The 16,792-nt window shown below is 41.1% G+C and overlaps 2 protein-coding genes across 16 annotated transcripts in view; one reads left to right on the plus strand and one right to left on the minus strand.

Moving 5' to 3' along the window:
- LOC128688687 (nitric oxide synthase-interacting protein homolog) overlaps positions 1 to 11,744 on the plus strand; it is a 73,820-nt gene extending 62,076 nt beyond the window's left edge. For all 12 annotated transcript variants that reach the window (XM_053776674.2, XM_053776730.2, XM_053776722.2 and 9 more), the window contains 4 exons: positions 1,173 to 1,303; positions 6,630 to 6,817; positions 10,933 to 11,041; positions 11,270 to 11,744. In XM_053776674.2, the coding sequence (XP_053632649.1) occupies positions 1,173 to 1,303; positions 6,630 to 6,817; positions 10,933 to 11,041; positions 11,270 to 11,341 (500 nt within the window). In that variant the 3' untranslated portion in view covers positions 11,342 to 11,744. The remainder of the gene's footprint in view (positions 1 to 1,172; positions 1,304 to 6,629; positions 6,818 to 10,932; positions 11,042 to 11,269) is intronic.
- Positions 3,515 to 16,792, minus strand: part of LOC128685722 (uncharacterized) — a 307,925-nt gene continuing 294,647 nt past the window's right edge. For 3 of the 4 annotated variants that reach the window (XM_070083258.1, XM_070083243.1, XM_070083252.1), the window contains one exon: positions 3,515 to 4,897. In XM_070083258.1, the coding sequence (XP_069939359.1) occupies positions 4,147 to 4,897 (751 nt within the window). In that variant the 3' untranslated portion in view covers positions 3,515 to 4,146. The remainder of the gene's footprint in view (positions 4,898 to 16,792) is intronic. The other variant, XM_070083238.1, reaches the window with a different exon arrangement.

Below are 16,792 nucleotides of genomic sequence, written 5' to 3' on the forward strand. Positions count from 1 at the left end.
ATACTCAGTAAACTATTCCTCTATAATTTTTACAATCTCTTTTGTCCCCCTTCCCTTTATATAAAGGGACTATACATGCTCTCCGCGAATCCCTAGGTACCTTCGCCTCTTTCAAACATTTATTAAACAAAAGTACCTACCACTCCACTATATCCCCCGCTGCTTTTAACATTTCTGTCATGATCCCATCAGTTCCAGCTGCTTTACCTCCTTTCATTCTACATAATGCCTCACATACCTCCCCCACACTTACATTCTGCTCTTCTTCACTCCTAAAAGATGGTATACCTCCCTGGCCAGTGCATGAAATTACCACCTCCCTTTCTTCCTCAACATTTTAAAAGTTCATCAAAATATTCTCGCCATCTGCCTAATACCTCCATCTCCCCATCTACTAACTTCCCTACTCTGTTTTTAACTGACAAATCCATACATTCCCTAGGCTTTCTTAACTTGTTTAACTCCAAAATTTTTTCTTATTTTCATTAAAATTTCTTGACTGCCTCTCCCACTCTATCATCTGCTCTCCTTTTGCACTCTCTCACCACTCTCTTCACCTTTCTTTTACTCTCCATATACTCTGCTCTTCTTATAACACTTCTGCTTTGTAAAAACCTCTCATAAGCTAACTTTTTCTCTTTTATCACACCCTTTACTTCATCATTCCACCAATCACTCCTCTTTCCTCCTGCCCCCACCCTCCTATAACCACAGACTTCTGCCCCACATTCTAATACTGCATTTTTAAAACTATTTCAACCCTCTTCAACCCCCCCCACTACTCATCTTTGCACTAGCCCACCTTTCTGCCAATAGTTGCTTATATCTCACCCAAACTTCCTCCTCCCTTAGTTTATACACTTTCACCTCCCTCTTACTTGTTGTTGCCACCTTCCGCTTGTCCCATCTACCTCTTACTCTAACTGTAGCTACAACTAAATTATTATTATTATTATTATTATTATTATAGTATAATATTCATAGGTAAGTGCTAAACCCATAGGTATCATATGCCTAGGAAGTGGGAGTTAATGAGGTTAGATATGTGGAAAGGGAGGGCTAGCTGTTATTCTCAGGATTAAGAGCCCTTTACCATCTCTGTAGCAACCTTGAAGGGTCATTGGAGTAAAGCATCCCAAATTAATATATTGCACTGTAATTTTTATTGTCAGGTCCAGGCACCAGTTCAGGAAGTGGTGGATCTTCAGTATCCAATATGGTTGCTGGGCGAGACAAGAAGCTGCCTAGTTTTTGGATTCCTTCACTCACCCCAGGAAATAAGGAGTCTAAGCTCCAAAAGCCAGTAAGTACAAAGAGTAGAATTTGAAATGGTTTGCCTTACATTTGCTATTAATGTATAGGAGTAAAGGTGTTTCTTAGTCCTATTCATTTTAATGATGGATCTTCTAATATGACTAAGTTTCGATTCTCAGCCAGTCTTGATAAAACACTATTTTTATTTTACTATGATAATTTAATGAAAACAATTGGAGCAGTTTTATTTGAAACATAATGGTGCCAGGGCATCCTGCTGTTTTGCACCCCTTTCTTATAAGGTCAGATATTACTTCATTAGTTGGATACATTGTGAAGAAATTTTGTGAGATTACTAAGCTAGTGGCAAGAACAAATTATTAGATCTTCAAGGATATACTTTCAAAACTTTAAATGCTGCTAGTAAACCAAAATTAGTAGTAATCAGTGGGCAAATTATATGTATCTACAGTGGAACCACAGTTTTCGTCATTAATTCGTTCCAGAAAGTCTGACGAAAACCGAATTCAGCGAAAACTGAAGCAATATTTCCCTTAAGAAATAATGTAAATCCAATTACTCTGTTCCAGATACCCAAAAGTATTAACAAAAATTACATTTTATAGAGAATAACTATAGTTTTACATACAGAACACAATGAGAAATAAATATAAAGGACTAATGAAATGGATAAATGAACATTTAACATCATTTTTACCTTTATTGAAAACTCTTGTTGGCATATGGAAGACAGCAAGGAGGGTAGAGGGAAATATAAACACAAATGCAGTATAATGTGATCCTTTATTGACAACGTTTCACGCACACAGTGGGCTTTTTCAAGTCACACACAGATCCGTGTGTGACTTGAAAAAGCCCACTGTGTGGGTGAAACGTTGTCAATAAAGGATCACATTATACTGCATTTGTGTTTATATTTCCATTGTGTCGGTATTTTATACCATTTATTTCCAGGGTAGAGGGAGGAGAGGTTATCTCTACCACCCTCTACCATAATCACTACCACCTTCTACCATAATCGCTACCACCCTCTATCACTATCACAACCACTACCACCCTCTACCACCATCACAACCACTACCACCCTCTACCACCATCACAACCACTACCACCCTCTACCACCATCACAACCACTACCACCCTCTACTGCCATCAGTACCACTCTCTACCACCATCACTATCACCTACCACCCTCTACCACAATCACCACCACCCTCCACCACCATCACAGCCACTACCACCCTCTACCACCATCACTATCACCCTCTACAGATGAGAAACAGTCAGACTGACTCAGAATGCATGGGATGCTTTGTGTGGGTGCGGATGGACATGTTCCATACGGCGGACCACTGTCAGTTCGACAAAAACTGAGTTGATGAGCGAAAACTGGGACAAAATTTTGATGAAAAAAGTTGTCGAAAACCGAATTCAACAAAAACCAGGGCAAAAGAAAACCGAGGTTCCACTGTATATGTTAAAAGTATCATTAAACTTTAGTCTTTCCTCTTAGTTTCCTAGGATGACTAGGAGAATGTATAAATTGGGGATGGTGGGATATAACTTGGATATAAACCCTCCCCTCAAATGTCTCCTTACCAACCTCAACAGAACACATGACCATAACACAAGTCACAGATCACTCTTTGATGTTCCTCGTGTCCATCTCACACTATGCAAAAACTCAATGCACATAAAAGGCCCAAAAATCTGGAATTCATTACCTATGAATATAAAAGAAACACTGTCTGTTTATAAATTCAAGTCTCTTCTTAAAAATCACTTACTCACCCACAACTAAATAAATACTGAAGAATTGTATCTCATAAATGTTTAACCTGTGACCCAATCAAACTTTGTTATTTTTAATTACATTACTTAACAGAATACTCCATTCTACTGAATGCACAGCAACACAGTAAATGGCCATATGACCTGACTTTGAAATTCTCATTTGTGGTTAATTGTTATCTGTTTACAATAATGTTTACCACTGAATATATCATTGCCTAATTAATCTTAAGTTAATTTTAAGCCTGCCCATAATGCTCTGCATACAAGGGGCTTTGGCATGTTACACTTAACCACTGTATTTCTTTGTACTTCTGTGTATCATGTTCAAATAAATAAATAAATAAATGTCATTACTTGCTGGTGATTGACAAAAGTCTTAGTAAATCTTCCAGCATTCTAGAAAGCAGCGATTTAGGGACATCTACAATTACATAAAGTAAAAGGACACAAGTGCAACTAATGTGACATTTTATTGTGGCAACGTTTCGCTCTCCAGGAGCTTTGTCAAGCTGTTACAAACAGTACATGGAAACAGAGGGTATATATAGGCTCAGAGTGAGGTGCAATACTAGTGGTAGTAGTAGTAATAGTAGTGATATAAGAAGTAATAGTAGTAGTAGTAATACAATATGTTAGAACAATTAACTTGCACATGAGTAAAGGATATAAAAACTATTACTTGGGAAACATAAAAATTGGTTAGACAAATATTTCTATCGGAGGCTGGATAGAGAAGGCCTGTTTCGATGTTCATTCTCTGTAATGTGCTTGTGTAGTATTAACAGGAGAGACTATATGATGGCAGGGTTTACTGTTTTCAGGAGGATTCTTTCTAAGACTTCAGAGATGGTGAAGCTGCCTTTGTTTTGTTTAATTGTATTAGAAACAGCTATTAGTGAAGATTCAAGGCACTTGCGTCTGCAGAAATTAGTTTCTTTGATCACTAGTTGGGCGTCCCTGAACTTCATGAGATGATTAGTGGAATTTCGGTGTTGTACACAGGCATTGTTCAAGTTATTGTTCTTACATGCGTAAATGTGTTCATTGAGGCGGGTGTCGAGGTTGTTGCTGTTTCACCTACATAAATCTTGTTGCAGCCTCCACAGGGTATAGTGTAAACCCCTGCGTTGACTGGTTCTTGGTGCTTGGATTTTGTTTGGTTAGATCCTTTATCGAAGTGCTGGAAGCGATGGCGACTCTGGTGTTAGCTTGTGAAAGTACTTTAGAAACGTTCAGTGCAACCTGGCTGTTGGGAAGAATTATAACTTTGTTGGGAGTGATGTTTGTGCATGGAGAATTAATGATCTGAAGAGCTCTTTTCTTGCAGTCTTTGATGAAAAAGGAAGGAAAATGTAAATCTGTGAAGGTTCGGTGAATGTATGTACATTCCTTGTCAAGAAACTCAGGACTACAAATTCGGTATGCTCTTAGGAAAAACCTGATGATGATGCCTCTTTTGGTCTTAGTATCTTGACTGGAATAGAAGTGTGTGAGATCATTTTTATTGGTAGGTTTCTGATAAACATGAAATCTTAGGCTGTTGTCTACACTGTGAATGAGGACGTCGAGGAAAGGTAGCTTGTCATTGGACTCTTCTTCTAGTGTAAACTGGATCGCCAGTTCATCTGCGTTGAGCCTTGCCTGTAGATTCTGTACATCAAAACGTTTGGGAGTTATTACGAGGACATTGTCCACGTAACGTAACCAAGTGATGCTTGAAGGGATGATGTTGGCAAAGTGTTCAGACTCTAGGTGTTCCATGTACAAGTTGGCTAGGACGGCACCGATGGGGGACCCCATTCTCATGCCGTAGGTTTGTTTGTAGAGCCTGTTATTGAAAGAAAAACAATTGAAATTAACACAGAGTTCAATCAAGTCAACAAAATCTCCGGGAAGTAGAGGAAGATTAAGGTCAGAACAAAATCCAAGCACCACAAACCAGTCAACACAGGGGTTTACACTATACCCTGTGGAGGCTGCGACAAGATTTATGTAGGTGAAACATCAAGAAACCTTGACACCCGCCTCAATGAACACATTTACGCATGTAGGAATGATAACTTGAACAACGCCTGTGTACAACACCGAAATTCCACTAATCATCTCACGAAGTCCAGGGACACCCAACTTGCGCTTGCGTCTGTTCCGCAGATGCAAGCGCCTTGAATCTTCACTAATAGCTGTTTCTAATACAATTAAACAAAACAAAGGCAGCTTCACTATCTCTGAAGTCTTAGCAAGAATCCTCCTGAAAACAGTAAACCCTGCCATCACATAGTCTCTCCTGTTAATACTACACAAGCACATTACAGAGAATGAACATTGAAACAGGCCTTCTCTATCCAGCCTCCAATAGAAATATTTGTCTAACCAATTTTTATGTTTCCCAAGTAATAGCTTTTATATTCTCTACTCATGTGAAAGTTAATTGTTCTAACATATTGTATTACTACTACTACTAGTACTACTACTTCTATCACTACTACTACCACTAGTATTGCACCTCACTCTGAGCCTATATATACCCTCTGTGTCCATGTACTGTTTGTAACGGCTTGACAAAGCTCCTGGAGAGCGAAATGTTGCCACAATAAAATGCCACATTAGTTGCACTTGTGTCCTTTTACTTTACATATTGTCGGTAATCCTACCAACTTTATTACAACCTACAATTACGTTGAGTTTAAGTCATATGTCATGAACAGATTGTTAAGTAAGACACATATGCAACAGTTAGGCAACTTTATTCCGAAACGTTTCGCCTACACAGTAGGCTTCTTCAGTCGAATACAGAAAGTAGGCAGGAACAGATGTGAAGACGATGTAATCAGTCCATCACCCTTGAAGTCGTAGAATTTGAGGTTGTCAGTCCCTCAGCCTGGAGAAGTTCAGTTTCAATGTCAGGAACTATCTGAAGATCAAGCGACAGTGCAGAGACTTAAATACTGTCGGAAGGAGAGGTACAGAGTAGTAGTAGTGAGAATGTAGCCACTGAGAGGTCATGTCCCTCTCAGATCCAACAATTCTCACTTGAAAAGGTTGTCCAAGGTGTTTTCTGTACAACCTTTTCAAGTGAGAATTGTTGGATCTGAGAGGGACATGACCTCTCAGTGGCTACATTCTCACTACTATTACTCTGCACCTCTCCTTCCGACAGTATTTAAGTCTCTGCACTGTCGCTTGATCTTCAGATAGTTCCTGACATTGAAACTGAACTTCTCCAGGCTGAGGGACTGACAACCTCAAATTCTACGACTTCAAGGGTGATGGACTGATTACATAGTCTTCACATCTGTTCCTGCCTACTTTCTGTATTCGACTGAAAAAGCCTACTGTGTAGGTGAAACGTTTCGGAATAAAGTTGCCTAACTGTTGCATATGTATCTTACTTAACAACCTGATGGTATTGTATACTATTTTGATGTTCGTCATGAACAGATGTTTTTTAACGTAAGTACACCCTCAGTGTACTGTTTGTAAAGACATAAAATAAATAAATAAATAAATAAATGTATATGAAATATGCATTTTTTATATAGTATTTTTTTCACTGTTTACAGGAGAAGACTATTTATTGTCCAATAAGTGGGAAACCTCTGAGAGCTAAGGATCTTATTGATGTCAAATTTACCTTAGCTGTGGATCCTGATGAAAAGGGCTCATTAGATGGCAAGAGGGAGAGGTACAAATGCCCAGTTACAGGGGACATCTTAAGAAATAATGTGCCCTGTGTAGTGCTCAGACCAACGTAAGTCATTTGTTATTACTGTCTCTGCATAGTGAATAAAAGATTTTATGTACTGTGGTAGTAGGTTGGTATACAGCAACCACCCAGGGAGGTACTGCTGTCTTACCAAATAAGTGTGAAACAGAAACCTGTAATTGTTTTACACAATGATAGGATTGCTGGTGTCTTTTTCTGTCAAATAAGCACTCAGAATAACAGGTAAATCTTGCTGCTATTACTTACACTTAGGTCACACTACACATGCATGTACATGTATATGTATATGCACCCATTTGAGTTTTTTCTATTTTCTTAATAGTTTCTTGTTCTTATTTATTTTCATCTCCATGGGAAAGTGGAATAAAAGTCCTTCCTCCATAAGTCATGCATGTTGTAAATGCCCACTAAGATTCTGGGAGTAGTGGGCCAGTAACCCCATTTCTTGTATAAATTACTAAGAGTAAGAAGGAAAACTTTTAATTGAGATGTTTGAATGTGCATTGCTGTAGTGCAGATAATAAGGAGGAGGTGATTTTGAATGTTATGGATGAATAGAAGCTGAATGTCCTGGCTTTTAGTGAAGAAAAGTTGCCAACATGTCTTCTTGCTATCAGCAAGAGGACATGTTGGCAATTAGTGGATAATTTTTTTACTCCAAAAATTATGATTTTTATGATTGTTTCATTCTAAATACTCTACATGGCAACTTCTGTGAGGACTAAAGTGAAGAGGTTACCGCCCAATAAGCCTGATTACCGCCCAATAAGCCTTTTACCGCCCAATAAGCCTGACCTCAATTGTAGGCAAATTACTAGTCAATTATAGCTGAGATTATAAGAAGCCATCTCGATAAGCATAGCTTGATTAATGATACTCAGCATGGATTCACAAGAGGCCGGTCTTGTCTAACTAATTTATTAACTTTCTTCAGTAAAGCTTTTGAGGCTGTTGACCACAATAAAGAATTTGATATTATTTACTTAGATTTTAGTAAGGCTTTTGATAGAGTTCCGCACCATAGACTGTTAAAGAAAGTGGCAGCTCATGGCATTGGGGAATAAGTGCTCTCGTGGATCGAGTCATGGCTCACTGACAGGGGTTAAATCCGAGTGGGGATCTGTAACAAGTGGCGTTCCACAGGGATCAGTCTTGGGCCCGTTGTTGTTTATAATATATATCAATGATCTTGATGAGGGAATTACTAGTGATATGAGCAAATTCGCCGATGACACAAAGATAGGTAGGATAATTGATTCAAATGTAGATGTTATGGAACTTCAGGAGGATTTAAACAAACTCTATTCTTGGTCAGAAAAGTGGCAGATGCAGTTCAATGTAGATAAATGCAAGGTTCTGAAGCTTGGGAGTGCCCATAACCCTAGTACTTATAAGTTAAATGATGTAGAACTTAGCCATACAGATTGCAAAAAGGACTTGGGGGTTATGGTGAGCAGCAACCTTAAACCAAGACAGCAATGCCTAAGCGTACGTAATAAGGCAAATAGATTACTGGGATTTATATCAAGAAGTGTAAGCAACAGAAGTCCAGAGGTCATACTGCAGCTTTATACGTCATTAGTAAGGCCTCACCTAGATTATGCAGCTCAGTTCTGGTCTCTGTATTACAAAATGGACATAAATTCGTTAGAAAACATTCAGCGTAGGATGACTAAATTAATACATAGCATTAGAAATCTTCCTTATGAAGAAAGATTGAAGACTCTTAAGTTACATTCACTTGTTAGACGAAGAATGAGGGGAGACCTGATCGAAGTGTATAAGTGGAAGATAGGTATTAATAAAGGGGATATTAATAAGGTCTTGAGGATGTCTCTCCAAGAGAGAACCCGCAGTAATGGATTTAAATTAGATAAGTTTAGATTTAGAAAGGACATAGGAAAGTATTGGTTTGGAAATAGGGTAGTTGATGAGTGGAACAGTCTACCTAGTTGGGTTATTGAGGCTGGGACTTTGGGTAGTTTCAAATCTAGGTTGGATAAGTACATGAGTGGGAGGGGTTGGATTTGAGTGGGACTTTCACATCAGAGCTTATTTCTTGGGTGGCATTGAAAATTGGGTTGGGCAAATGTTTTGTTAGTGGGATGAATTGTAAAGGACCTGCCTAGTATGGGCCAGCAGGCCTCCTGCAGTGTTCCTCCTTTCTTATGTTCTTATGTTAAGAGAGCAGTGAGATTGTCCTTCAGTAGTCTGCAGGCTGTCAACAAGGACAGAGGGGTGCAACACGCTCAGATTTGGCGGGCCATAACCGTAGAGTTTTACATAAAACATAATTAGGGATAAGTCAGGAATATGTTGTTAGCCTCATTTACTCTCTCATTCGAAGAGTATTTATAGGAGTATCATGATTTTTTAACACGTTATTGAGGAATGATGGTTCTATTGAATTACATAGAAGGTTTGCAATATGTTTTACCGTTTTGTTTTTATTGAATTTTTCTCCCAAAAAAGTTCTTAAAAAAAAAAAAATATTTCAGCATTTTGTATAATGCAATCTATTGACATTTCGCTTAAATGTCCGTGTAACTAAATTACCTAACTCGTTATCTTTCATCTGATGTTGACTAGATAATTGTAAGTCTTACCAGTTTTGTAGTAGAAGGATAGATTTAAGCCCTGTAGAATAGGGCACTATTTTTTTTTATTAACTGTAAGGAAAAAAGGTCACTAAAAACACAGTGTCTAGGTTTCAAATGCTGCTTAATTTGCAGCAAAAATTCCAATGAAATTGGACCAAAAAAAAAAAAGGACAATTTTGCTCGTCTGCCCCCTTAAAGGTTGAATGTGGCCAAACACATCTAATGACATCTTGAGAGTGATGGAGGTGAGCAGGAGAAAAAGTTCCAAGAAGAGGGGGTAAGAGTTTTGGCCAGCCAAGAGGCACAAAAATAAAGAGACAGAACCTCTGGAGAAAATGATGGGATGTAAAGGTTTATGAGTTTTGGGAAGACCATATAAATAAGGTAGAGGGGAGACAGATAACCTGGAAATGTTGAACAAGACCTAAGTCAGGAGGACAGAGATGGGAGAGAGTCCAAAGTTTATGGTTGAAAGTTCTCATGATGTGATGAAGAGGGTTGGAGACACGAGGAGTGTAGATGTGTGTCAAAGAGCAAGGGTTCAGATTTTCCAAGGTAGTCCTCACATTCAAGGACAACTACTGAATTGCTTTTGTCAGGAGGAAGGATGACAATATATGTGTTTTTCTTTGTTGGGTCACCCTGCCTTTGTGGGAGACTGCCAGTGTGTTGAAAAAAAAAACTTAAGAAAGGGCAGGCTGATAGCAATGAAGGTGGTAATTCTTAGACAACAGGATATCAAGGGCAGGAATGAGATTGCCACAAAAAGTGGACAGGTCTGGAAAATTTTGAGGGTGAGACTAGTGTAAGGAATCAAGGGGGAAGCTAATGAAGTTGGCACCAGCACAAAGGGGTAGGTAAGTGGCAAAGGAAAGACCAAAACCAAGAAGTTCAAGCTGATGCTGGGAAAGTGTAACAGAAGACAGATTAGTAACACAGCCAATAAGAAAGAATTTGGACCAAGATTTAATGGTTGAAAAATCACAAGTGACTAGAATGTTGAGCACTCTCCATCTTGAGAGAGACTGAGGTGGGTGGGTGGCTGGTATAGCTGCTTGTGCTAGTATTTATTCTTTATACAATAAACAGTGCAGTGGTGTAAAAAATTGCATATGTATCTGAAAGCTGAGGGAGGTGAATCATTGTATGTAAGTCATAGCTGCTGTTACAGTAGTTAACATTACCCACTCACATTTGGAGGGTGGTGGTAGTAGTGGATTGTGATCTGTAATTGTAGTGAAGTAAGGTGTATGGAGGGCAATGGTAATACTGAGGGAAAGTGTACAGAGGTAATGAGACAAAGTGTGTGGGAGGTTAGGTGGAGGAGGAGGAAGGGCAAAGCTGCCACTTACCTCTATATTTAGTATCCAAATTAGTGTGGCTCTCAGTTGAGAGTGGCGTATGATTAAGTATGCTATGTAATTTTTTAAAATACCCTTCTCAGTTCTTCATAAGATTATATTTTTTCACTATATATGTACAGTTGCAGTTTAATGGGAACTATAGTATTTTTATTTAACTATTTGTTATGGTTTACAGAGGTGATGTAGTAACAAAGGAGTGCGCAGAAACATTGATAAAGAAGGACATGATACATCCACTTACTGGAGTCAAACTAAATGATAAAGACATCATCCCACTACAGAGGGTATGTGATTGCATTTCACAGTTGAGGGAAAATTTCAGATTATGAGAAGCTTTTGATAGTTAAGTACATAACATCAGTGATATTAAATTTGTGATGCTAAAGCCATTGCCTTTGGAATTCATTATTTCATAACTATTTTCTATATATGTATTTTTAAAATATTTGCACATTTTATGTACCTTATGAACATTTGTGAAATCTATAGATTACTTTTTATTTTTTTAACAGGGAGGTACTGGTTTTGCCAGTGCAAATGATCAGCTTATGAGCAAAAAGGCTCGTCCTGTGCTCCAAGTCTGATGTGAATTGTTGCTGCAAGACTTCATTCATAGTTAAGAGAAAGCTGGGTAGAGAACTTCTGAAGCCATTTCTAATTTAATTTATCTGTTACCTTTTCTTGCTCCTCAAGGGAGGTACATAAATTCCAGTGAGGGGCCCCATGATCTGAGGAATTTGACCTACCTTCCCTTTTCCTGGATCAAACCTGATTGCCTCCCATTCCTCTAGGTGCTGTATGACCCTTTGGGTTTAGCCCTTACCCCATTTCAGTGCATGTGACAATAATAAGTCCTGTAAGTTTAAAAGAGAACAGCATTAATTTATTCACTATGAAATATTGTATTGTTTAAATCATTGTATAATACACTCAGTTGCATAATCAATTGAATCTATTCTTATAAATTTAAGACAGAAACTTATTAAATTAGTTTTAATATTACCTATTTATACAGTTCTGTATGTGATCCGTTTTCATTATTCTACATATGTCATATCACTATGAAATACACTATTGACATTAAAATGTTGGTAGTGTATTATATTTTAGAAAACAATCCTCTTCAAGGGGGGCTCCTTGGCGTGGTGAAGAGGCTCTTGGTCTGAGGAATTAGACCTGTCGGTCTACTTCCTCAGACCAAACCTAATTACCCCCCAATCCCCCGTTCCCTATCCCATCCTCCCCTTTTTCCTTTCCTCCTCCTCCTCCCCACCCCTCCCTTTTGCCCTTCCTTTTTGGCCTTTTTTTTTTTTTTTTTTTTTTTTTTCCCACAGGCACGCTAGTTCCTAGGTAGGGGAAAGGGTACCGGGGTCCATCCCATTCCGTTGAGGTTCTTGGCGGTGGCGTAGTTTGCCGTGGAATCTGGATTGCCTGAGGATGCCCTGATCCCTCTCCGGTATCCCGGAGGGTGGCTTTGGGTGTATCTCTGGAAGCCACCTTTCGGATTCCGGGGGTGGTGGCCGAAGGAGGTATGCTTTGTGGCGGATTTCCGGCCTCCCTCTCTTTTGTCCACCGAGGTAGCTTGGCAGATGTGAGGTTGCTATCCCGGATTGCCGGTTTACTGGCATGATGGGTAGGGTATAGCACGGGTTCCATGCTGCATCTGCGCTACTTGCGGTGCTGAGGTCCTCTTGGGCGCGGAGGGAGATTTTTGGCCCTTTCATTCCTCCTAGGGACTATCCCTCCCCGGTCCCCCCTTTTTTTATTCTTTTTTTTATTTTTATTTTCTTTTCTTCTTTCTTTTTTTTTCTTAAAAACAAAAAGAAAGAAGTAACCTAACCATGGCAGCCCTAGTCCATGAACCTGCTACCCCCAGGCCCCTTCTTGATACCGCACCCCGTTCTGACCCCGCCTCGTCTTTGGACCACTCTTCGGACACTCCTCATGCCTCTGTACCTCTTGCCGGTGCTGTTTCCTCACCCGCTTCAGGTACTGAGGCCTCGACTGACTCCTTCGATTTATCTGACCTTCGTTCTCCTCTGACTATGCTTCCGGCCTCTCCCTCTACGGTGCGGCAATTTTCGAATCGCCGGCCTGTTCCACGTCGGACCAACTCTGGTCCCACGCCTAAACGACAACGACAATTACCTGCTGATGATACTTCTCCACCTTCTCGTTCTTCTCAGAAAAGATCGACACATCCTTCACTACCTTTCCACGCTCAGTTTCAGACTGCACAATGGACTAAATTCTTCACTTTACGACCGACTTCCTCTACTGCCTATCTTTCTGACCACAGTATTGGCAAGGCACTCCTATGCCATGTTGGTAAAGATATTTCTTTTCATGCTCTTAAGAGCGGTACGCGCATCGTCACCGTACAGAATGCTACCCAGGCTCATGAGCTTTCTCGTCTTTCCCATATCAATACTGTTCCTGTAACTATTGAAAAGCATCATTCCCTCAATTCTTGTAGTGGTACTGTCATTCTGCCCCATACCATAGTTCAACAAAATTTCCAGACATGTGGCACTGACATTCTTGAACAGCTGGAACTCCAAGATCTTCCAATCCTCAAGGTAGACACTTACGTTCTTCCTGCCCGTGGGCGGAGACGATACCCTAGCAATGTGGCTCGTTTAACTTTTGACAGCCGTGAACTCCCATCCTCAGTTTATGTAGCAGGACATCGGTTACAAGTTCGAAAGGTGATCCCTACACCGCAACAGTGTAGAAATTCCTGGCGATTTGGCCATCCAGCGAAATATTGCAGATCTATCGCCAAATGCCCAGTTTGTGGTGCCGATGACCATTCTAATATGTCTTGCAATCGACCTCCCTCTTGCCTTAATTGTCATGAGGCTCACCCTTCGTACTCTCGCCGTTGTCAAGTCTACTTAAACGAGCGGGAAATCCATTACCTCAAAGAGGCAGAAGGTCTCCCTTATGCCATGGCAGTTTCTCATCTCCGCCTCCAAGGGAGACTACCTCGTGTTTCTTATTCCAGTGTTTCAAAACGTCCCCCCACTTCTGGTATCCCATCTTCTGCACCCACCTCTGTGGTTACCTCTCCCATAGTCACTCCTGTAGCTAATTCTTTTGCTGTCCTCGGCTCAGACGTCCCTACTTCAACGTCTCAGTCTGATCTTGCTTCTTCATGTTCTCTCTCACAAGCCTCAGTAGCGACGAGATCTCGTATGACACCTCCTCCCAATCGTCCCTCTACTTCTCAAAAGTCAAAAAAAGGTCCGTTAATACCTCCTACCCATCTTCCACCTCCTCATTTTCCCTTCCCTGTCTCTGTCTCTGGTTCTCCCCCTCTCACTGGCTCTGTTACAAGTGTAGAGGTTCACCCTCCTCCTTGTACTGTACCTTCCTCCCCTGTTCCCTCCCAAGTTTCTTCCTCTTCTGCCACCTCCCAGGTTTCTGCCTCTTCTGTCCCCTTCCACGCTTCTCCAGTTCCCTCCACCCTTTCGCCCTCCCCTACCTTGGTACAGTCCATTACAGTTCCAATCTTTACTCATCCTCCCCCTACCATTTCCAATATTGTCTCCCATACGACGTCTCTGAATTCTGAAACACTTGAAGCAATCTCTGAATATATTGCAGAGACCAAACCATCAATGGACACTGATCCACCCTCCGCTCCTTCTCTCTCCTCTACTCCATCTGCGCAACTCCTTTCTTCACAGCGCACCGTTCCTTCGCTGCTTGAACGTTTTCCACTGCCTCCGCATGTGGACTTTTCTAACCCCTCTAGTCTGTAGGAACCCTTACCTGCGGATTTCAGGTATCTTTATCATTGCCAATCATGGCCTATTTACAGTGGAATATACGCGGCCTCGGGTAATCGGGGTGAGCTTCAGATGTTACTCTCCCAGTTTTCCCCTGTTGGTGTTTGCTTACAGGAACCAAAATTACACTCTGCTGTTATCTCTCCCATCTCAGGCTATAATTTATTGTATTCTTCAGATCCTTTTCCTGATGGGACCTTTAATGAAAGTGCCCTTCTTCTACGCACTGATATTCCATACCATCAGCTATTTGTTCGTACTTCGCTGCATTACACAGCAGCCCGTATCCACTTGCATAGGTGGTATACGCTCTGTTCTTTATATCTCTCTCCTTCTCGGGCATTATCTATTCCGGATAATGCCTTTCTTGTTTCGTCATTACCACCACCGATTCTGTTACTTGGTGATTTTAATGCCCACCATTTCCTCTGGGGGGGTCTCACTGTGATTCCCGTGGCATTCAGTTAGAGGCTTTTCTTGCCACCCACCCCCTCCATGTTTTAAATACAGGTACTCATACCCATTTTGATCCTGGGACTCACACTCTCTCTTGCATCGATCTCTCAGTCTGCTCTTCCTCCGCCGCATTAGACTTCACTTGGTCTGTTCTTCCGGACTTACATGACAGCGATCATTTCCCAATCATTCTTACTTCCCCTTCATATTCACCACCTCTTCGCATCCCACGCTGGCAATTTGATCAGGCAAATTGGAACCTTTACTCACACCTAACTGTTTTTAGAGAGGTTCCTTCTTTGTCCTCCATCGATGAGCTTTTACACCTCTTCTCGTCCTCCGTTTTAACCGCAGCTTCTCATTCTATACCCCAAACTTCGGGCAGGCATTCTCAGAAATGCGTGCCTTGGTGGTGCTTGCTTGTGCTCGTGCAGTACGTTTGAAACACGCTGCATGGGGCAGGTACCGGTACAATAGAACCACAGAGAGACTCCTTGATTTTAAGCAGAAGCGTGCGATTGCTCGCCGTGTCATCCGTGATGCTAAACGCACTTGCTGGCGAGATTATGTCTCCACCGTCACCTCTGCTTCCTCTATGAGTGCAGTCTGGAAAAAAGTACGAAAACTGAGTGGTGAATATTCTCCTGACCCGGTTCCTGTTCTGCGGGTTGCCGGTGTTGATATAGCAAACCCACTAGATGTTGCCAATGAAATTGACAATCATCTGGTCCGTATTTCTCAGGGACTCCATCTATGCCCCTCATTTCTTTCCTCAAATTCTGCCAGAGAGTTAGCACCCTTGGACTTTTCTTCTCTCAGAGAAGAACAGTATACAGTGGACCCCCGCATACCGTTGGCATCACATAACGTTTAATCCACATACCGATACATTTTATCGCTAAAATTTTGCCTCGCATACCGCTTAAAAACCCGCTCACCGCTGTTCGTCCAAGACGCGTCCAATGTGCGCCCTCAGCCAGCCTCACATGTGCCGCCCATGCCATTGTTTACCAGCCAGCCTCCGCGGTAACATCCAAGCATACAATCGGAATATTTCGTATTATTACAGTGTTTTCGGTGCTTTATCTGGAAAATAAGTGACCATGGGCCCCAAGAAAGCTTCTAGTGCCAACCCTACAGCAATAAGGGTGAGAATTACAATAGAGATGAAGAAAGAGATCATTGATAAGTATGAAAGTGGAGTGCGTATCGCCGACCTGGCCAGGTTGTACAAGAAACCCCAATCAACCATCGCTACTATTGTGGGCACCAGAAAGGCAATCAAGGAAGCTGTTCTTGCCAAAGGTTTAACTGTGTTTTCGAAACAAAGATCGCAAGTGATGGAAGATGTTGAGAGACTCTTATTGGTGTGGATAAATGAAAAACAGCTAGCAGGAGATAGCGTCTCTCAAGCGATCATAAGCGAAAAGGCTAGGAAGTTGCATGAGGATTTAATTAAAAAAATGCCTGCAACTAGTGCTGATGTGAGTGAATATAAGGCCAGCAAAGGTTGGTTTGAGAGATTTAAGAAGCGTAGTGGCATACATAGTGTGATAAGGCATGGTGAGGCTGCCAGTTCGGACCACAAAGCGGCTGAAAAATATGTGCATGAATTCAAGGAGTACATAGAAAGTGAAGGACTGAAACCTGAACAAGTGTTTAATTGTGATGAAACAGGCCTGTTTTGGAAGAAAATGCCAAGCAGGACCTACATTACTCAGGAGGAAAAGGCACTCCCAGGACATAAGCCTATGAAAGACAGGCTTACTTTGTTGATGTGTTCCA

This window comes from Cherax quadricarinatus, chromosome 1 (genome assembly GCF_038502225.1).
Source record: "Cherax quadricarinatus isolate ZL_2023a chromosome 1, ASM3850222v1, whole genome shotgun sequence".
In the NCBI taxonomy this organism is placed as follows: Eukaryota; Metazoa; Arthropoda; class Malacostraca; order Decapoda; family Parastacidae; genus Cherax; species Cherax quadricarinatus.